The sequence below is a fragment of the Pseudorca crassidens genome, chromosome 11 (assembly GCF_039906515.1).
Source record: "Pseudorca crassidens isolate mPseCra1 chromosome 11, mPseCra1.hap1, whole genome shotgun sequence".
In the NCBI taxonomy this organism is placed as follows: Eukaryota; Metazoa; Chordata; class Mammalia; order Artiodactyla; family Delphinidae; genus Pseudorca; species Pseudorca crassidens.
In genome coordinates, this window is record NC_090306.1 from 2,382,679 (window position 1) to 2,397,242 (window position 14,564).

General features: G+C 40.8%; 1 protein-coding gene across 21 annotated transcripts in view; it reads right to left on the reverse strand.

Moving 5' to 3' along the window:
* Nucleotides 1-14,564, reverse strand: part of WNK1 (WNK lysine deficient protein kinase 1) — a 136,058-nt gene that overhangs the window by 15,076 nt on the left and 106,418 nt on the right. For 7 of the 21 annotated variants that reach the window (XM_067756012.1, XM_067756014.1, XM_067756019.1 and 4 more), the window contains 13 exons: nt 13,307-13,456; nt 11,536-11,976; nt 10,525-10,803; nt 9,740-9,837; nt 9,469-9,631; nt 8,949-9,065; nt 8,450-8,623; nt 8,193-8,247; nt 7,936-8,058; nt 5,992-7,421; nt 4,772-4,855; nt 3,072-3,155; nt 2,459-2,519 (listed from right to left, as the gene is read on the reverse strand). In XM_067756012.1, the coding sequence (XP_067612113.1) occupies nt 2,459-2,519; nt 3,072-3,155; nt 4,772-4,855; nt 5,992-7,421; nt 7,936-8,058; nt 8,193-8,247; nt 8,450-8,623; nt 8,949-9,065; nt 9,469-9,631; nt 9,740-9,837; nt 10,525-10,803; nt 11,536-11,976; nt 13,307-13,456 (3,259 nt within the window). The remainder of the gene's footprint in view (nt 1-2,458; nt 2,520-3,071; nt 3,156-4,771; nt 4,856-5,991; nt 7,422-7,935; nt 8,059-8,192; nt 8,248-8,449; nt 8,624-8,948; nt 9,066-9,468; nt 9,632-9,739; nt 9,838-10,524; nt 10,804-11,535; nt 11,977-13,306; nt 13,457-14,564) is intronic. The other 14 variants (XM_067756009.1, XM_067756010.1, XM_067756023.1 and 11 more) reach the window with 8 other exon arrangements.

Here is a 14,564-nt window from a genome sequence, read left to right on the forward strand (position 1 = left end):
TGTAGTGTACGTATATACATATGAAAAATTAAAAAATGTACCATATTTTATCCAGGCTTCTACTGATGGAAATTTAACTTATTCTGAACTTCTTGTTACTATAAAAGTGCTCTAAAATGTATATTCTTATAGATCTGTGAAATAAATACCTAAAAATAGAAGTATTGGGTTGGCCAAAAAGTTCATTTAGGAACCCAAACAAACTTTTTGGCCAACCCAATACTGAATCGCTGTCATTTAAAACACTGACAGACATAAACTGATCTCCAAAAAGGCTGTACCAAGTCACCAGTGGCTTTTAAACTTCTGAATTTACCAAGGACAGGTGAGAAATACAATCACTTGTAGTTTTATTCTGCATTTCTGTTTCATGAAGGAAGTTAAGTATCTTCATGTCTAAGTTTCTTTTTTTCTGTATCTTTTGATTATTTCTTGGTCCATGCCAAATTTACAGAAATTCTTTATATTAACAAAACTAGTCCTTTTTGTGATACGAATATACAACACACACATTTCCCAGTTTTCCATTTATCTTTGGACATAACAGTACTTTTTCTCCCCATGCAGAAATTTAAAATCTATTAATGCTTCTGGGTTGGGGATTAAATGTAATAATAACATCTTTCTCTATATCAGGGAGCAGCAAACTATGATCTGTGGACCTAATTTAGCCCACTGCTTGTTTTTATAAATAAATTTTATTGGAACACAGTTAAACTCCTTCCTTTATTTATTATCTATTACTCCTTTTAGGCTACAATATGTTGGATACTTGAGTAGCTATGACAGAGACTGTATGACCAGCAAAACCTAAAATATTCCCTTCCTGGCCTTTTACAGAACAAGTTTGTCAACCCTGCTCTAGACAATTGGAAAAAAAAAAAAAAGATTCCTTTTGTTTTTGTACAGTCCTATTTTATGAGCTCATTTTCCATCTTTGTTCCATTTTGAATTTACTTTGGCCTAGGCTAGTGATCTATCTTTACTTTTTTCCAAATGGCTGTCCAGTTGTCCCAAACCATTTACTGAAATATCCCCTTTTCTCACTGATTTGAAAGGTCACCTTTTTCATTTTCTACATTACATTTTAGTTTGTCCATTTCTAGACTTTCTAATCTGTTCCACTGACTTTCAAGTCACTTCTTTTAAAATGAGAGCCAATTCAGATTGTGACTGCCTTGAAAATAATTTACTTTAGAAAGGTTTTAAGTGAAATTTAGCACTTAAGGAAGACAGGAAGAAGAACATTCAGGTAATCTTATTAATAGTTGCTCAGGGAATTACATTTATGTCAGGTGGTGTTGAGGAGAATGGATATAATAAAAAGGGAAAAATATTATTAAGCACGTGCTATATAAAATTACATTAAGCATATCTCAATTATTTCACTTTTGATTATAAATGATTCTGAAGGAAAAGGCAACAAAAAATAAGTGTTACATTTCCCAGGTTCTGTGGGACTGATGGTGAAAAGAGATTTACAACAAAACTTTACAGCGCTAGTAGTTGATAATGAACTTATGACTAAGCGCATGGTGATAAAAGTTCTAAGAAAACATTTAAGTTGTTGGTATGGACAATTTTTACAAAATTAAGTTGGAAATGTGCCTTTTTTAAAAAAGAGATATTTATGGACAGACCAATTCTAGAGACTCCAGAAATAGATTAAAATGTTTGGGGGCTTCCCTGGTGGCACAGTGGTTAAGAATCCGCCTGCCAATGCAGGGGACACGGGTTCGAGCCCTGGTCTGTGAAGATCCCACATGCCGCGGAGCAACCAAGCCCATGCGCCATAACTACTGAAGCCTGTGCTCTACAGCCCATGAGCCACAACTACTGAGCCTGTGTGCCACAACTACTGAAGCCCGCACGCCTAGAGCCCATGCTCTGCAACAAGAGAAGCCACCGCAATGAGAAGCCCGCGCACCACAACGAAGAGTAGCCCCCGCTCACCGCAACTAGAAAGCCCACACACAGCAATGAAGACACAACACAGCCAAAAAAATAATAATAATGTTTAAACTGATGATGTGAAATCTTGCATCTGTATTTCTACCATCCATGCTGTTCAAACTTATCTATACTTCTATACATCTCAAAAGCCAAGAGGTGGCCAATGAATTAACTTTTATAAATATGCTTGAATTTCCTTGTATCTCTTACCAAGGATTTGGCTGAGCTAATAATAACAAAGGGTCTTATGCTAAGAAACTATCATTACTCCCTGGCATGCTACCCCTCAAAAAAAAAAGTAAAAAATTCACAACTTTGCTGATACTACATGCTCTCAATATTAGTATCAATGCTCCTCAATCATGAAATACATAAAAATGTTGTTCAACACGGTCTCAAGTACACCTACGAACTCTCGAGAATGTGTCTTTGACATAGTAACCTCTACCATCAATTACAGGAAGGTCTGGAAGTGGCAATACAGAGGAAGAAGGATGCTTCTCACCATCCTTCTGAAGCTGGGCTCCTGCTTCCACAACTGCTGTTGGAGCCACCACGGACACGGGCTGCAAACACACACAGATACACAACATCTTTAGCATCAGTGACTTAAAAAGAGTGACTTTATAACCTAAAAATAAGTCTGAGGTAAAGAAAGACAGGCATTTTATAGATTTTTAAAAGAAATTTTGAGTCTTAACCTCTCCAAACTGCTTTTTTAATTTTTCTCATGGAATGCTCAAAAGTATAACTTGGATATTCATAGAAAAAGTAGTTTTAATCAGAACATTATTGTGTCACAAGCCTAAAAGGAAGAAGTTAAGACTTCGAACTTAAAGTATAGCCTCCTCCAAAGCATAAACACAAAGTCCATAGAACTGATTGGTGGTATGATTGTAACCACAGGTAAGACAAGAAAAGTGTCTCCCAAATCAAATTTTTTCCATAGTTACACTACTGGGTCAGTGTTACTCTTTCATTCATCGTCTCATTTCTGTCGACTGGAACAAGCAAAGACTCTGATTAGGTGTTAAAGGTATTAATAATGGTCTAGGTTACAGCTTATATTCCAGAAATATAATATATTAGGGTTGTGGGGAGATTTTATCAGAACTCACACCAACTGCAGACGTCAGCACAACGGTCTCTGGACTGAGCGTTCTTCTCAGCTGAGCATCCAGATCTCCCAGGGGCTGCTGGGGCTGAAGGACACAACACAGTGAGCACAGCCTCGGGCACAGCCAGAGCCAGCTTACACAGGACACACTGCTTCCTGCTTCGGGGCCACACAACATAACACGCGTCTGCTCACTCAACATTAAACTCAAAAATATCCTAAGTTCAACTTAGTTGTAACTGCTTGAATGAATTACCAAGCTCTCAAAATTTTACTGTCAAGTTCTCAAGCCACAGAAAAATTCAGTTACATTTATGTTTTTACAGTTTTGAAGTCTTCTTTCTTACCTTCTATGTTTGATGTTACTTAGAGATAGAAAAGTTAACTATTTGTCCTCTCCTTAAAAATATATTCTGAAAAATGTATCAAGATTGATTGGTAGATTAACTGTATTGTTCCCTATTTTCTTTTTCAGTTGGGCACATCCTTCTGAGAGCCTGTCCTTATGAATAAAAGATGGCATCACCATACTCTGTCACTATCTTGGCTTCTATCTACCTCTGCCTCTCCAGCCTTCATCTGTGCTTCTCCCTCTATATGCAGCAGCATCCACTTATCCTCACCCACTACATATCTAATTTGCAGTTTCTCATCACATTTTGGGCCCTCTTAGGAACTGGAATACATGTTTTTAATGAGAAAATAGGTTCAAGACTTTCACAATGCATTTTTTTTTTCAAAATTCAGCAGCCGATGGAATGGGTTCTCTATTGGAGTTATTACTTTATTATGGCAAGTTCCTTAAATTACGTTTTACTGTACATCTGGGATTAAAGAAGTAGGATAAATTCAGACTTCAAGTTAGCAATTTACCATGTTTTTCTTATATCTTATTCTAAAATAAATTCCTAACTTATTTTCAATGTTTACTAGCCTGCCCCACGTCAGAAGTTTTTTCATAGTTACAATGGGATCATACCAAGTACTTTATTTATGGGAATTCAACTAATGTGTAGGGTCGGGGGTAGGGTGGGAAAGGGAAATAATAATTTAAATAGTGCAGGCAATTCTGACCCGTAGTGAGCAGAACTGAGTGTGAGATGGGAATCTCACATTCACGTCACCAGTCTCAGTTCTTCTCGGAGCAGTCTCACGTTAGCTGAGCTGTGTGGTTTTTGTACTTTAAGATATAATACCTGTTTTTTATAAACATGACCCTTACACCCAATTACTTCATTAGGTGGTCATTGAAAAAAAATGTCAAACATTCAAGAAAAAACAGGTTGTACTGAACTCGGAGAAAAAGGGTGTTACCAGTTATCAGGGTGGTAGCCTTTCCTCAGGAACTTTCACAGTTAATTTTGATGACATATAATTTTTTACTTCCACAATGGTCTAATCTTTCACTGCTCTACAAAGGTATGAATGACAGAGGAATTATATTTCTTTTGGCAAACTGTCACATTTGCTATCTTCTTTTTTCGTAAGATATGAAAAAATATTAATATCAAATGATTTTTAGATGATTTGCTTCTTACTTTAAGTAGGGCCTGTATCATCAGCTATGGTGTTTTAAAAGAAAGTTTTTACTAAGTCAAAATCAAATAGGAGCCAGAAGGCAAGATCGTGCAATGGAGAATTTAAATGAGCTTGTGAAAGAAAGCAGAGGCACAAAAAGAAATCTGCCAAGTCTTGGGGCACCTGCGTTAGTGAAGGTCCTGGAAAAGGTGGCAGCTGCTCGCTGGGTGGAGTACCAGCTGGAAGTTCAGTACCCACTGGCAACACCTACAGACACGAAGGGAAATTCAAGTCCATGAGACACTAAGAGTAAAGACTGCATACTGGAGAGCAAACCAACTAATTCAAATGCAGAAGCATAAGAATAAAATGTATCTAGTTAAGGCAAGCTTCTCACCTGGGTTACACTCTGGTATCTACCTTAAATAAAGGACATTATAATCATGATACTATTACAGGGGTTACTATGACATACCAATAAAACGAACAGAAAAGTTTAGTAGAAGGCGATCCCCTAGTGAAAGCAGAGAGAACAAAGGCTGTTTAGACACAAGAGGCACAGTCCAGATACTCCTGAGCCTCTTATTTGGTACAGTATTATCAGGCTTTCCTGGGAAAACAAAACAGTTCAGAAATAACCATGGGGCAGGTCTGATAACAAAAGGCATCAGAAATCTAATACTATAAAGTAATCTGTATTTTGTCTGAGTGAAGCCTCTATATTACTCTGCTGTAAAAAGAATCTCACATCAATGGCAATGCAGAAAGATGGGCAAAGCATACAATACAGTAGGAGAAACACAGCCTTGTTATTTGGAGATGAGAGACTGAATATGGCAGAATGAGAGGAAGCCACCATAGCAGAACCAAAAAACACTTTCTAGTTATTTTATCCCTAGCATTAGATTAATTTCTCCTCCACCACATCGAAGTCATCACCAACTTCCAACTTTTTATAAACTCAAATTGTACATCTATGGAATCTGAGCAAGGCAGAAAATTTGCTTCATTCTCATGGAAACAAAAACTGTGAACTGCTGTTACTATGTACAGTCGCCAGCAGAAACACTCAGCTCCCTTTTGGGAAACGGATTTCTTCAGTCTGTACCAATTCAGAAATAATGCTTGTATTTTACCTAACTGTTATATACACTCTTAGAAAATCTTACAACATAATTAACCCCCAATCCTGCCATATTTCATAAAAAAAAAAAAACCTCATGTTCACGTACATACATCCTAAAATCACCTTCAATCAATTTATTTAATAAATACTGAGTACCTACCACAAGCTAGGCATCTTTATAACTATACTGCAAGGCTGTATTGTTAAAAGTGTACTTTTGGGGGAGGGGGAGAAGAGTGATCTTATTTTTCAAACTATTTCAAAACAAGAAGCTTACTGGAGGCTTAGTTAAAGGTGGCTTTGGTGCAGCAGTTCCAGGTTTCACTCCTGGTACAGCGCTGACTGGGGTGGAAACTTGCCCAGGAGTGACCGCTGGTATAACTGACGAACCAGTTGTTCCTAAGGGCAAACTGGTTGGTGGTAAGCAAGTACTCGTAGTGGAAGTCATGAGTTTGCTTGGTGCAACGGCAGTGGTTGGGAGGCCTGGTGTGACAGTGGTCTCCATGACGAGTGACGTGTCCAGCGAGACAGAAGCATGCTGAGCTCCAGATGAGCTGTGCTCACTAAAGAGAGACCGCAGTTTTTCCTCTAAAGTCTTTATGTCATCAATCCCAGGAGCTTTGGGTTGAGTATCAGCATCTATTTCAGGACAGTGAGTATGGGGCTGGTTGGGAAGCAAAGCTGGTTGAGGTTGACTATGAATTAGTGTCTGCTGTACAGCAGGCACATTGGCAACAGGTTGTACCAAAGGTGGGATACTAGCTTGGGGTAGTAAAGGTGTGGAAGTAGGTCCTGCCTGGGAAAGGGCAGGAGTAGAAGCCACAGCTGATGGGATGACCAAAGGATGAGCCACACCAGGCTGAGAAACAGCACTAGATACCCCTGCCCCCAGGGAGGAGGGAGAGGAAGATGACGCGGGGAGGGACAAAGCCAATCCGGTCATGCTGCTATGAGATATCTTATCCAGTGCGTGCGCACTAACCACTACAGTCTCAGCTCGAGTAAGAGCAGAGGTGCTGCTGCTGGGTGGAAGGGACGGCTGTGCAGCTAGACTCGGGACTGGAGCGGTTGCCGACACGGATGTTAGCGTGGCTGTCCCAGCCATGCTGCCTGCCACCTGCTGCGACGATACAGGTAAAGGCTTAGCGCCTGGGGCAGCAGCACTGCTCACTGCAGAGGCTGCCGTCACTGAGACTGGTACAGAGGGGAATGTGCCTGTACCGGAAACAACGCTCCCAGGTGTGGGAGCCTGAACTGACTGGGATGTCGCTGATACTGAGATGACTGCAGGCACTGTGATGCTTGACACCACACTGGAAAGTATCGGGGATTCAGATGCAGGTGGTACAGGGAGACCACTGGAGGGTATTACACCTGTGCAGGTGGCAACTCCAGCAATCCTCTTTTCAGTGGGCACTGCAACCTCAGACTGAACGGCTGATGCGGAAGCGTCACTAAGAGGGCAGCCCGTGGCAGGGGCTGACGCTGAGGGTACGGCTGCCGCTGTGGCTGGAGCTCCAGCAGGGCTGATCACGGAAGGGGGCACTGCTGGGAACGCTGGCCCCGTCGGACGGAAGTTGGCAGGTGCTGTGCTCGGCCCTTCTGCCATTTGCGTATGTCTAAGTTCAGAAAAGGCCTGCTGTAGACTAAGGGATGAAGCAGAGTGAGACAAGCTCATTCCAGCACCAGCAGATGTAGAAGCAGCAACTGCAAAGGAAAATAAAAACTCAGAATCAGTTCTTTTTAAAAAGGGGGTTCAAAAGACTGAACAATCTACTTTTGGGATTCCCAACAATGCCACATACCAACAAGGTAAAAAACCTCCCCCAAGGACATGATAGGCTCTAAAACGGCTAAGTGATATAGCAGTTCCAGCAAAAGAAATGATCTTGTATGAATATCTATTTCTGAAAAAACACGGAGTAACCTCAAACGATATACAGCAGCGCTAAATGGAGATACAAACACACAGTGCTGAATCTACACAGTATCAGTCACACGGGCTGTAACTCGTATGGCCACCCTTCTGTGCCCTTTTGCTCAAATCCTCTCTATTCATCACCTATTTCCCTGTCTCCAAATGTTTATCTGTTGGTCAGTCTCAATTTTCTACTATTCTTTATTGTCTATGTCATCATTTGAACTACTGCTTGATGACCAAGCTTCCAATAAAGGAGAGACACAGGATTTATATATGTATGTGGTAGAAGCAATTCCTTACCTGTATCTGATACTTCACTGAAAATTTTTGATTCTCGTAATCGACTTTCTGGCACAGGACTTACTATAAACCGTCTTCCGGCAGAATGAACAACTTGAGTTAAAGAACTGGTAGGAAGGCCTGCTTAAAAAGAAACAAACCATTTAATTGCATTATTATTATATACATTGTCACTCACACAAAGCTTCAAGATTCCATTATTAGCACATAACTTCTTAGGTCAAAGGTAAGAACAAACAATGGAAAGAAAAAATCACCTATTTGCTGTGGCATGGAAGATGCAGGAATTGGTTGTTTGAACTCTTCCAATTTCTACAACAAACAAAAGTGATTAAATTCATTCTCTCACTCAATCTTAATGAGCAGGCACTAAGCAAATCGCCACATGCAAAAAGAACATAAATGTTGATAATCTCAGTTACAGGTGTAATGTGGTACCGCTGGACATCGTGCAAGGCAAATTTAGCAAATATTTAACATAAACGAAGCTTCACTACAGGAACGGTGAACCTACTTGAGAGCCTGCAAAGCCATAGTCATCCTTTCCCTGGAGACTCTCCAATCCCTGGTCACCCTCTGGCTCCACACTGACGTCCTCACTGAGCATTTCATCAGCTTTCTCAATAATATCCCGCACTTGTTCCACAAATGCCTCTCTCTCCATTGCCAGAATAAAGTCATTGTTCACCTGTCAAAGAAATGTGACATCAGCTTAATTAGCAGTGTTCCCCAAGCTTTAGGTCATTCAATCACCACTTCCATGACTTCTGTCCTATCTGCACACCACCTGTATTATTATTTAGTTAATATGTAAGTTAGTTCTTCAATACCTAGTTAGACATGCCCTACACAAAAGCACCTCTAAATCACAGGTTTGGTGTGCTAGTTATAGTCACACTGAAATAAATATTTAACTGTCAAAATAGTTTACAAAATATTGCATATTTGCCTAGGGCAGTGGATATGAAGATAAAGTATGAAGGAAAAATTCGGAACTCCAAAAACAGACATACCATAATTGTTGCTATCTCCTCAGGGTTGTCACCATCTAAATCAAATTTGAATGTAACCATTTTCCGATTGTGAGTCTCTAATTGACATTCTACTACCCGGTCTCCTTTATTTGAAACCTGAAAAGAAAAAAGAAAAGGTACTTCATATCTCAGAAGAACCATGCTCAGATCTGTTACTGAATGTGACAAAGTAACATAGGTTATCACTTGAACTTAAGCCGAATGTTACCACTATTCCTTGAAGCACTGCTACTTTGCCTCTTAAACTAGGAGCAAGAAAACCTTAAGAAAATATCAGCCTTTCAGCTACTTACACATCTTCCACTGAAGGGTCTGGTAAGAATGTAAGATCTTTGTTTTACAAATAAAAACTCTCTGTATTTTTTTTTTAGAAATATGGAATTTAACAGTATCATTTGGGTGATACAAGATCCTAAACTTTCATCAATACACCCAAGCCTTAGAAATATTTAAATGGTATGAACTAACTATATGAAACCCAGAAGTCAGCAATACTTACATTCAAAATTCTCAATTTTGGGCGTGAAGTCTTTTCATGACGAGAGCGACTTCTTACAGATTTGCGGTAATGCCGTTTGGTAGTTCTCCCTTCATGCCTTCCACTGGATGATGGGACATTCTCATTGCCATCACTCATACCTGAAGCAACATCTGAATGTGCACTTCGGAAAAAAAAGTTCAGTTTACGATGAGATTTAAAGGCGAGACATTTTAAAGTTTCCTACCATCCTATCTACCAGTCAAGAAAGGAGAACTGTACTGTCACATACCTGTCTACAGAAGAGACCAACGTAGCAGGCTGGGTAGGTTGTGGCTGAGCCACTGGAACTGGCTCTGGAGGAGCCACCTGAGAGACGCCCTGAGTGCTCTGTAAACAGAAAGGATAATTCACACCTTGGCAGTAATATACTTTATTTATTGTCGACCATCCCCAATACGCTACTCTTCCTTTCCTTATCCCTCCCCTAAGTCCTAGAAGCACTACATTTACTAATAATTCTTAATATTCAGCATCTGCAGACAGTCATCTTAAAATTGCAAAGGAAATTTCTAAAGCTAGTCTCTGGTACAGACTGCACAGTGTGTCATCAGCCAAAACAGCTGCTAGTTAGTGAGAAACTACAACCTGCCGTGCAGCCAGCATCTCACCAGAATGTGCAACAGGGCAGGCAGAGCAAAGTGCAAAGACAGCTCAGAGCTTTCTCCAAGAGGGGCAAAAATGATCACCGGGAGCACAGCAGGGTAAGGTATTCTGGTGACTTGCCAATGGCAGGAGTTTGTGAAAGGATAAGAACAATGGCTGAAGGGCTAGCTAAAGAAGTGAAGTGCTAGCAGCGTTATCTCCTCCAAGGCACACTCACTTCCCAACAGAACAGCCAGTGGCAACAAGGCCCCACACTGGCATTTCACTCGGCTGCAAGAAGAAGTCATTCAGAAGTTAGTTCGCAATAGTTTCCAAGTGCATTCTAAACCAGGGGAAACTGTATTTCTCCTTTGTCATTTTTATCCCATTATACATATAGTTTAGACATAAACATGCAGGAATTCCATTTACCTCCAGAGCTGCTTGCTGGGAGGATGTAGTGGGGGCTTGTGCTAAACTCACTGCTGGCTGGGACACTTGAACCTGTCCTCCTATACTGCCCACAGGAACCAAAAGGCTTGATTCCACATAAGGCTGCACCACTGTAGGAAAGTAACCTGGTGCAGCCAGTGCTTCTGCCGGCATGGGAGGGGACAGGACTGTAGAAGGAATGCACACAGAAGCCACGCTGGAAGAGGGAGTAAGATTTGAGTCTCCTGGGTACTGTGGTGGCAGTCGAGGTGGGAAGCCCTGTGACAGAAACGAGGAAGGGGAATTAGTGCAGGTTGGGTCATCAAATGAGTAAAACAGCAAGACAAGCAAGAAAAAAAAAAGAAAAAAAAAAAGGGAACATAGTGAAAAAAAGTAGCCTGATCTTTTTCTAATAATTTAAAGAAGATTCTTGAAATGAAATGGTTAACTGATTTCAATTTAGGGGACAGGACTGTACACAACTATACTTCTAAGTTGCTATTTTTTTCCCTCCTGGAGACTATTTAAATAGGAGGAATAGACATAATTCCTTCTAGAAAATACCTACTTTCTACCCAATCAAACAGGAGAATGCAAAAACTCTTCAAGGTATCAGTCATTCCAGTCATATAATGACTTGCTAATATTCTAAATCTAAACCCTGAAACTTTTTACTGATACCATGTCGGCTACCCATATTTACTCTTCCCATAAAAAAAAGCCTGATATATTCTATTATTAGCCATATCTAGCTTTCAATCAGCTTACACTGAATATTGAGAGAACCTTTTTTCTCCCAAGAGATGTCTTGGGAAAAATGGAAATGAGTCATCAGACATCATCGCCCTGTCCTTTCTCAGAATTTACTATTTTAGCATCTCTGGTTGAGATCAGCAACTTTTGCTATTGTTAGTTATTCTGATATTCAGTTATTAGGTTTTTAAGTCCTTGATGTTCTATCATTAGAACCAAACCCTCTGGTGCCCTCCTTCTCACCAGCCAACACGGTACCTGGTAGAGAACATCTCCAGAGGGGAGTGGAGCCTCAGCAGTCTGCCCGAGGTTAGCGGCTATCCCCATGGACTGAACTGCTGGCTGCAGGAGCTGCGGGTGAGCCTGACTTGGCAGCTGAGTCACAGGCTGCAGGAGGGTGGGAAGCTGACTAGGGACCACAGCGGGTCCCCCTGGGACTGCAGCTGCTGGAGCAGAGGAAGCCAAGGTAAGCAGAGGCTGATTAATGCCAGCTGCCATGGTGACAGGAAGCGGGGAGAAAGCTGGCTGAGGAGCTGAGGGGATCTGAGAAACAGAGTACTGGGGGAGTGAGGAAGGCGGGAGTGGCTGTCCCACAGGGAGGAAGTGAGCACCAGAATGGACTGGAACGACTGAGGGCTGTGTCGCAACTGGGATCTGAGGTTCGCCTTGGATAGTTGGTACTGGCTGGGAAACTGGAAGCTGGGAAGGTAAAGAAAAACAAAACAGACAGACTTTAAAAAAAAAAAGCAAGGCTGCCAAAAGCAAGACTTATGTATTAGCCAAAAAGAAAGAAAATTAAAACAAACACCAAACCCTTGCATACATTAGTGTAAGTTAATGTGCCACATAAGAGCAGGGAGAGGACAACAGGAGACAGGGAGGCTGACAGACTGGCTGCTGTTTCAAATCTTTTGTGGCAGGAAATTTTGCTCATGCTTCATCGTTCAACAACAAAGAGAACCCTTCCATATGAAAGGTTGTTTTCTTTACAGCCTGGCTGAGATATGTTTCACATACCATAATCCACTGGTATGTTTGCTGTCACTAAATCTACAACTGATACTACAGTGATGACTGAAATTCAAAGGACTTCCTTCCCAGTGGAGTTAGAGCTCATCCATAGTGCTTCCACAATTCTTAAGTCTAACACAGGCCTGTAAAAGTAGGTCTAATTACTATATTTCACTGATTGTACGATGCAATCATCCCTTTCCACCACCTGGTCATTTTAATGTTTATGACATTAAGATATATCTTACAATTAATGGTATGTCAGTTCTCAGTGTTACATAAAATAATGGTGCATTTTACAATTGACAGTATCTCAGATGTGATGAAATATGACAAAAACAATACAAGCACAAGCTGCCCCGATGTTAAAGCTGAAAAAAGGTCATTCAGAAGAGCTTATCTTCTACAGGGTTACTTTTCTTTCTTTTTTTTTTTTTAATATTTATTTATTATTTATTTGGCTGTGCCGGGTCTTAGTTGCAACACACAGGATCTTTAGTTGCAGCATGCGGGATCTAGTTCCCTGACCAGGGATCGAACCTGGGCCCCCTGCATTGGGAGCACGGAGTCTTAGCCACTGGACCACCAGGGAAGTCCCCAGAGTTACTTTTCAAGTGACTAGAAGGATAACTTAGAAAAAAAAATCATTCCATATAAGGGTTTTTTATGACTTCAGAAGGCAATGAAGGAAGGAAACAATGCATAAATCTACGTGAAAACACAGCATTAACTGCAAACCTAGAATGATAGGTACAACTGACAATGCTAGAAAATGTCATAGGTTCAATTACTACAGCACCTTTATCAGTTCTATACCTGTCAAACTGATTTTAGGCTGATAAACCTAAAAGTTAAACATTTTTGGATTATTGCTGCTGTATATACACATTTATATTAACCAATGCATATACACAAAAGAAGCAATTTTCACTTCATTTCTGCAGTGAAAATAACCAATTTTCACCATTAGGGAAGGTAGAAGTCATGTGGCACTCCTTTCTAGAAGTTAAGCGTTCACCTGTTTTCCTGCTGACACATGCGAAAAGGACTGTGGAGGTTGAGGCTGACTTGTGGGCTGTGCAGTCATGGCCTCGCTGGAGGCTGACATCTGGGGAAGTGAATACTGCGCTGTCTGCTGAGAGGGGGTTGTCTGCTGCACTCCTTGCTGCTGAGAAGAAAACCATCACTCAGTTTTATTTCAAGTCATTAACAGCATGTTTCTAAGGAAGTATGTTTGCCTATCAGTGTCTGTAAAAGATGGCAATTTTAGTAATCAAGACATGCACAAACCCAAATTCACCAATTCCCCTTTTTACACATCTTTCTTTTTCATCTGGTGTTCTTTATTTGTGATGGTACAACCAAGAACTAACCCATGTTTCAAGGTTTGAGTCACCACTGGTTCTTCACCTAATAGGCTCCCTGCCCCAGCAGCAGCTCAGGTATTTATAAACACCTTCAGACACCATGTCCAAACAGACCCTCTCTTCTCCAAATTCCTCTCTCTTTGTTCCCATTTCTTGATAGCAGCTCTCACTTTGGTCCTATATTAAACTAATCCAATCTCTTCCTTTAATCTCTTTCCCTTCATCTATCAATATTTCATCAACTGTGTAATTAATTTGCTTAAAGAATAGCTTTGATAACGGCTACAAAATGGGAGAAAAGCATTGAATTTTGAACGTCAGCTTTACCATTTACTAGCTGTGATACCTTAGAGATTGCTCATTTTACTGCCAAAATGAGGTTTCCTTCTTTGAAAACAAGGACACTATCACTCAACTCAACGTACGGCAAAGGGAATGTCATCTGGAAATCAAGCATGTGCTAGGCACTCTGGTATAATACACCTAAACTTGATAAATGGCATGTAATTGTACCCAAACACTAAATTTTGCAATAAAATTAATGGCCTCCTCTAGCCTAACAAAAATCTGAACTTCATAGCTGACTTTCAAGCCTCTTTAATACCTATAACTAATTTAAAATTTTTAATTTTTTTTTTTTTTTTGCGGTATGCGGGCCTCTCACTGTTGTGGCCTCTCCCATTGCGGAGCACAGGCTCCGGACGTGCAGGCTCAGCGGCCATGGCTCACGGGCCCAGCCACTCCGAGGCATGTGGGATCTTCCTGGACCGGGGCACGAACCCGTGGTCCCCTGCATCGGCAGGCGGACTCTCAACCACTGCGCCACCAGGGAAGCCCAAATTTTTAATTTTTAAATACAAAAACAATACCTGTTTGTAATAAAAATTTTAAGCAATATATTAGATTAAT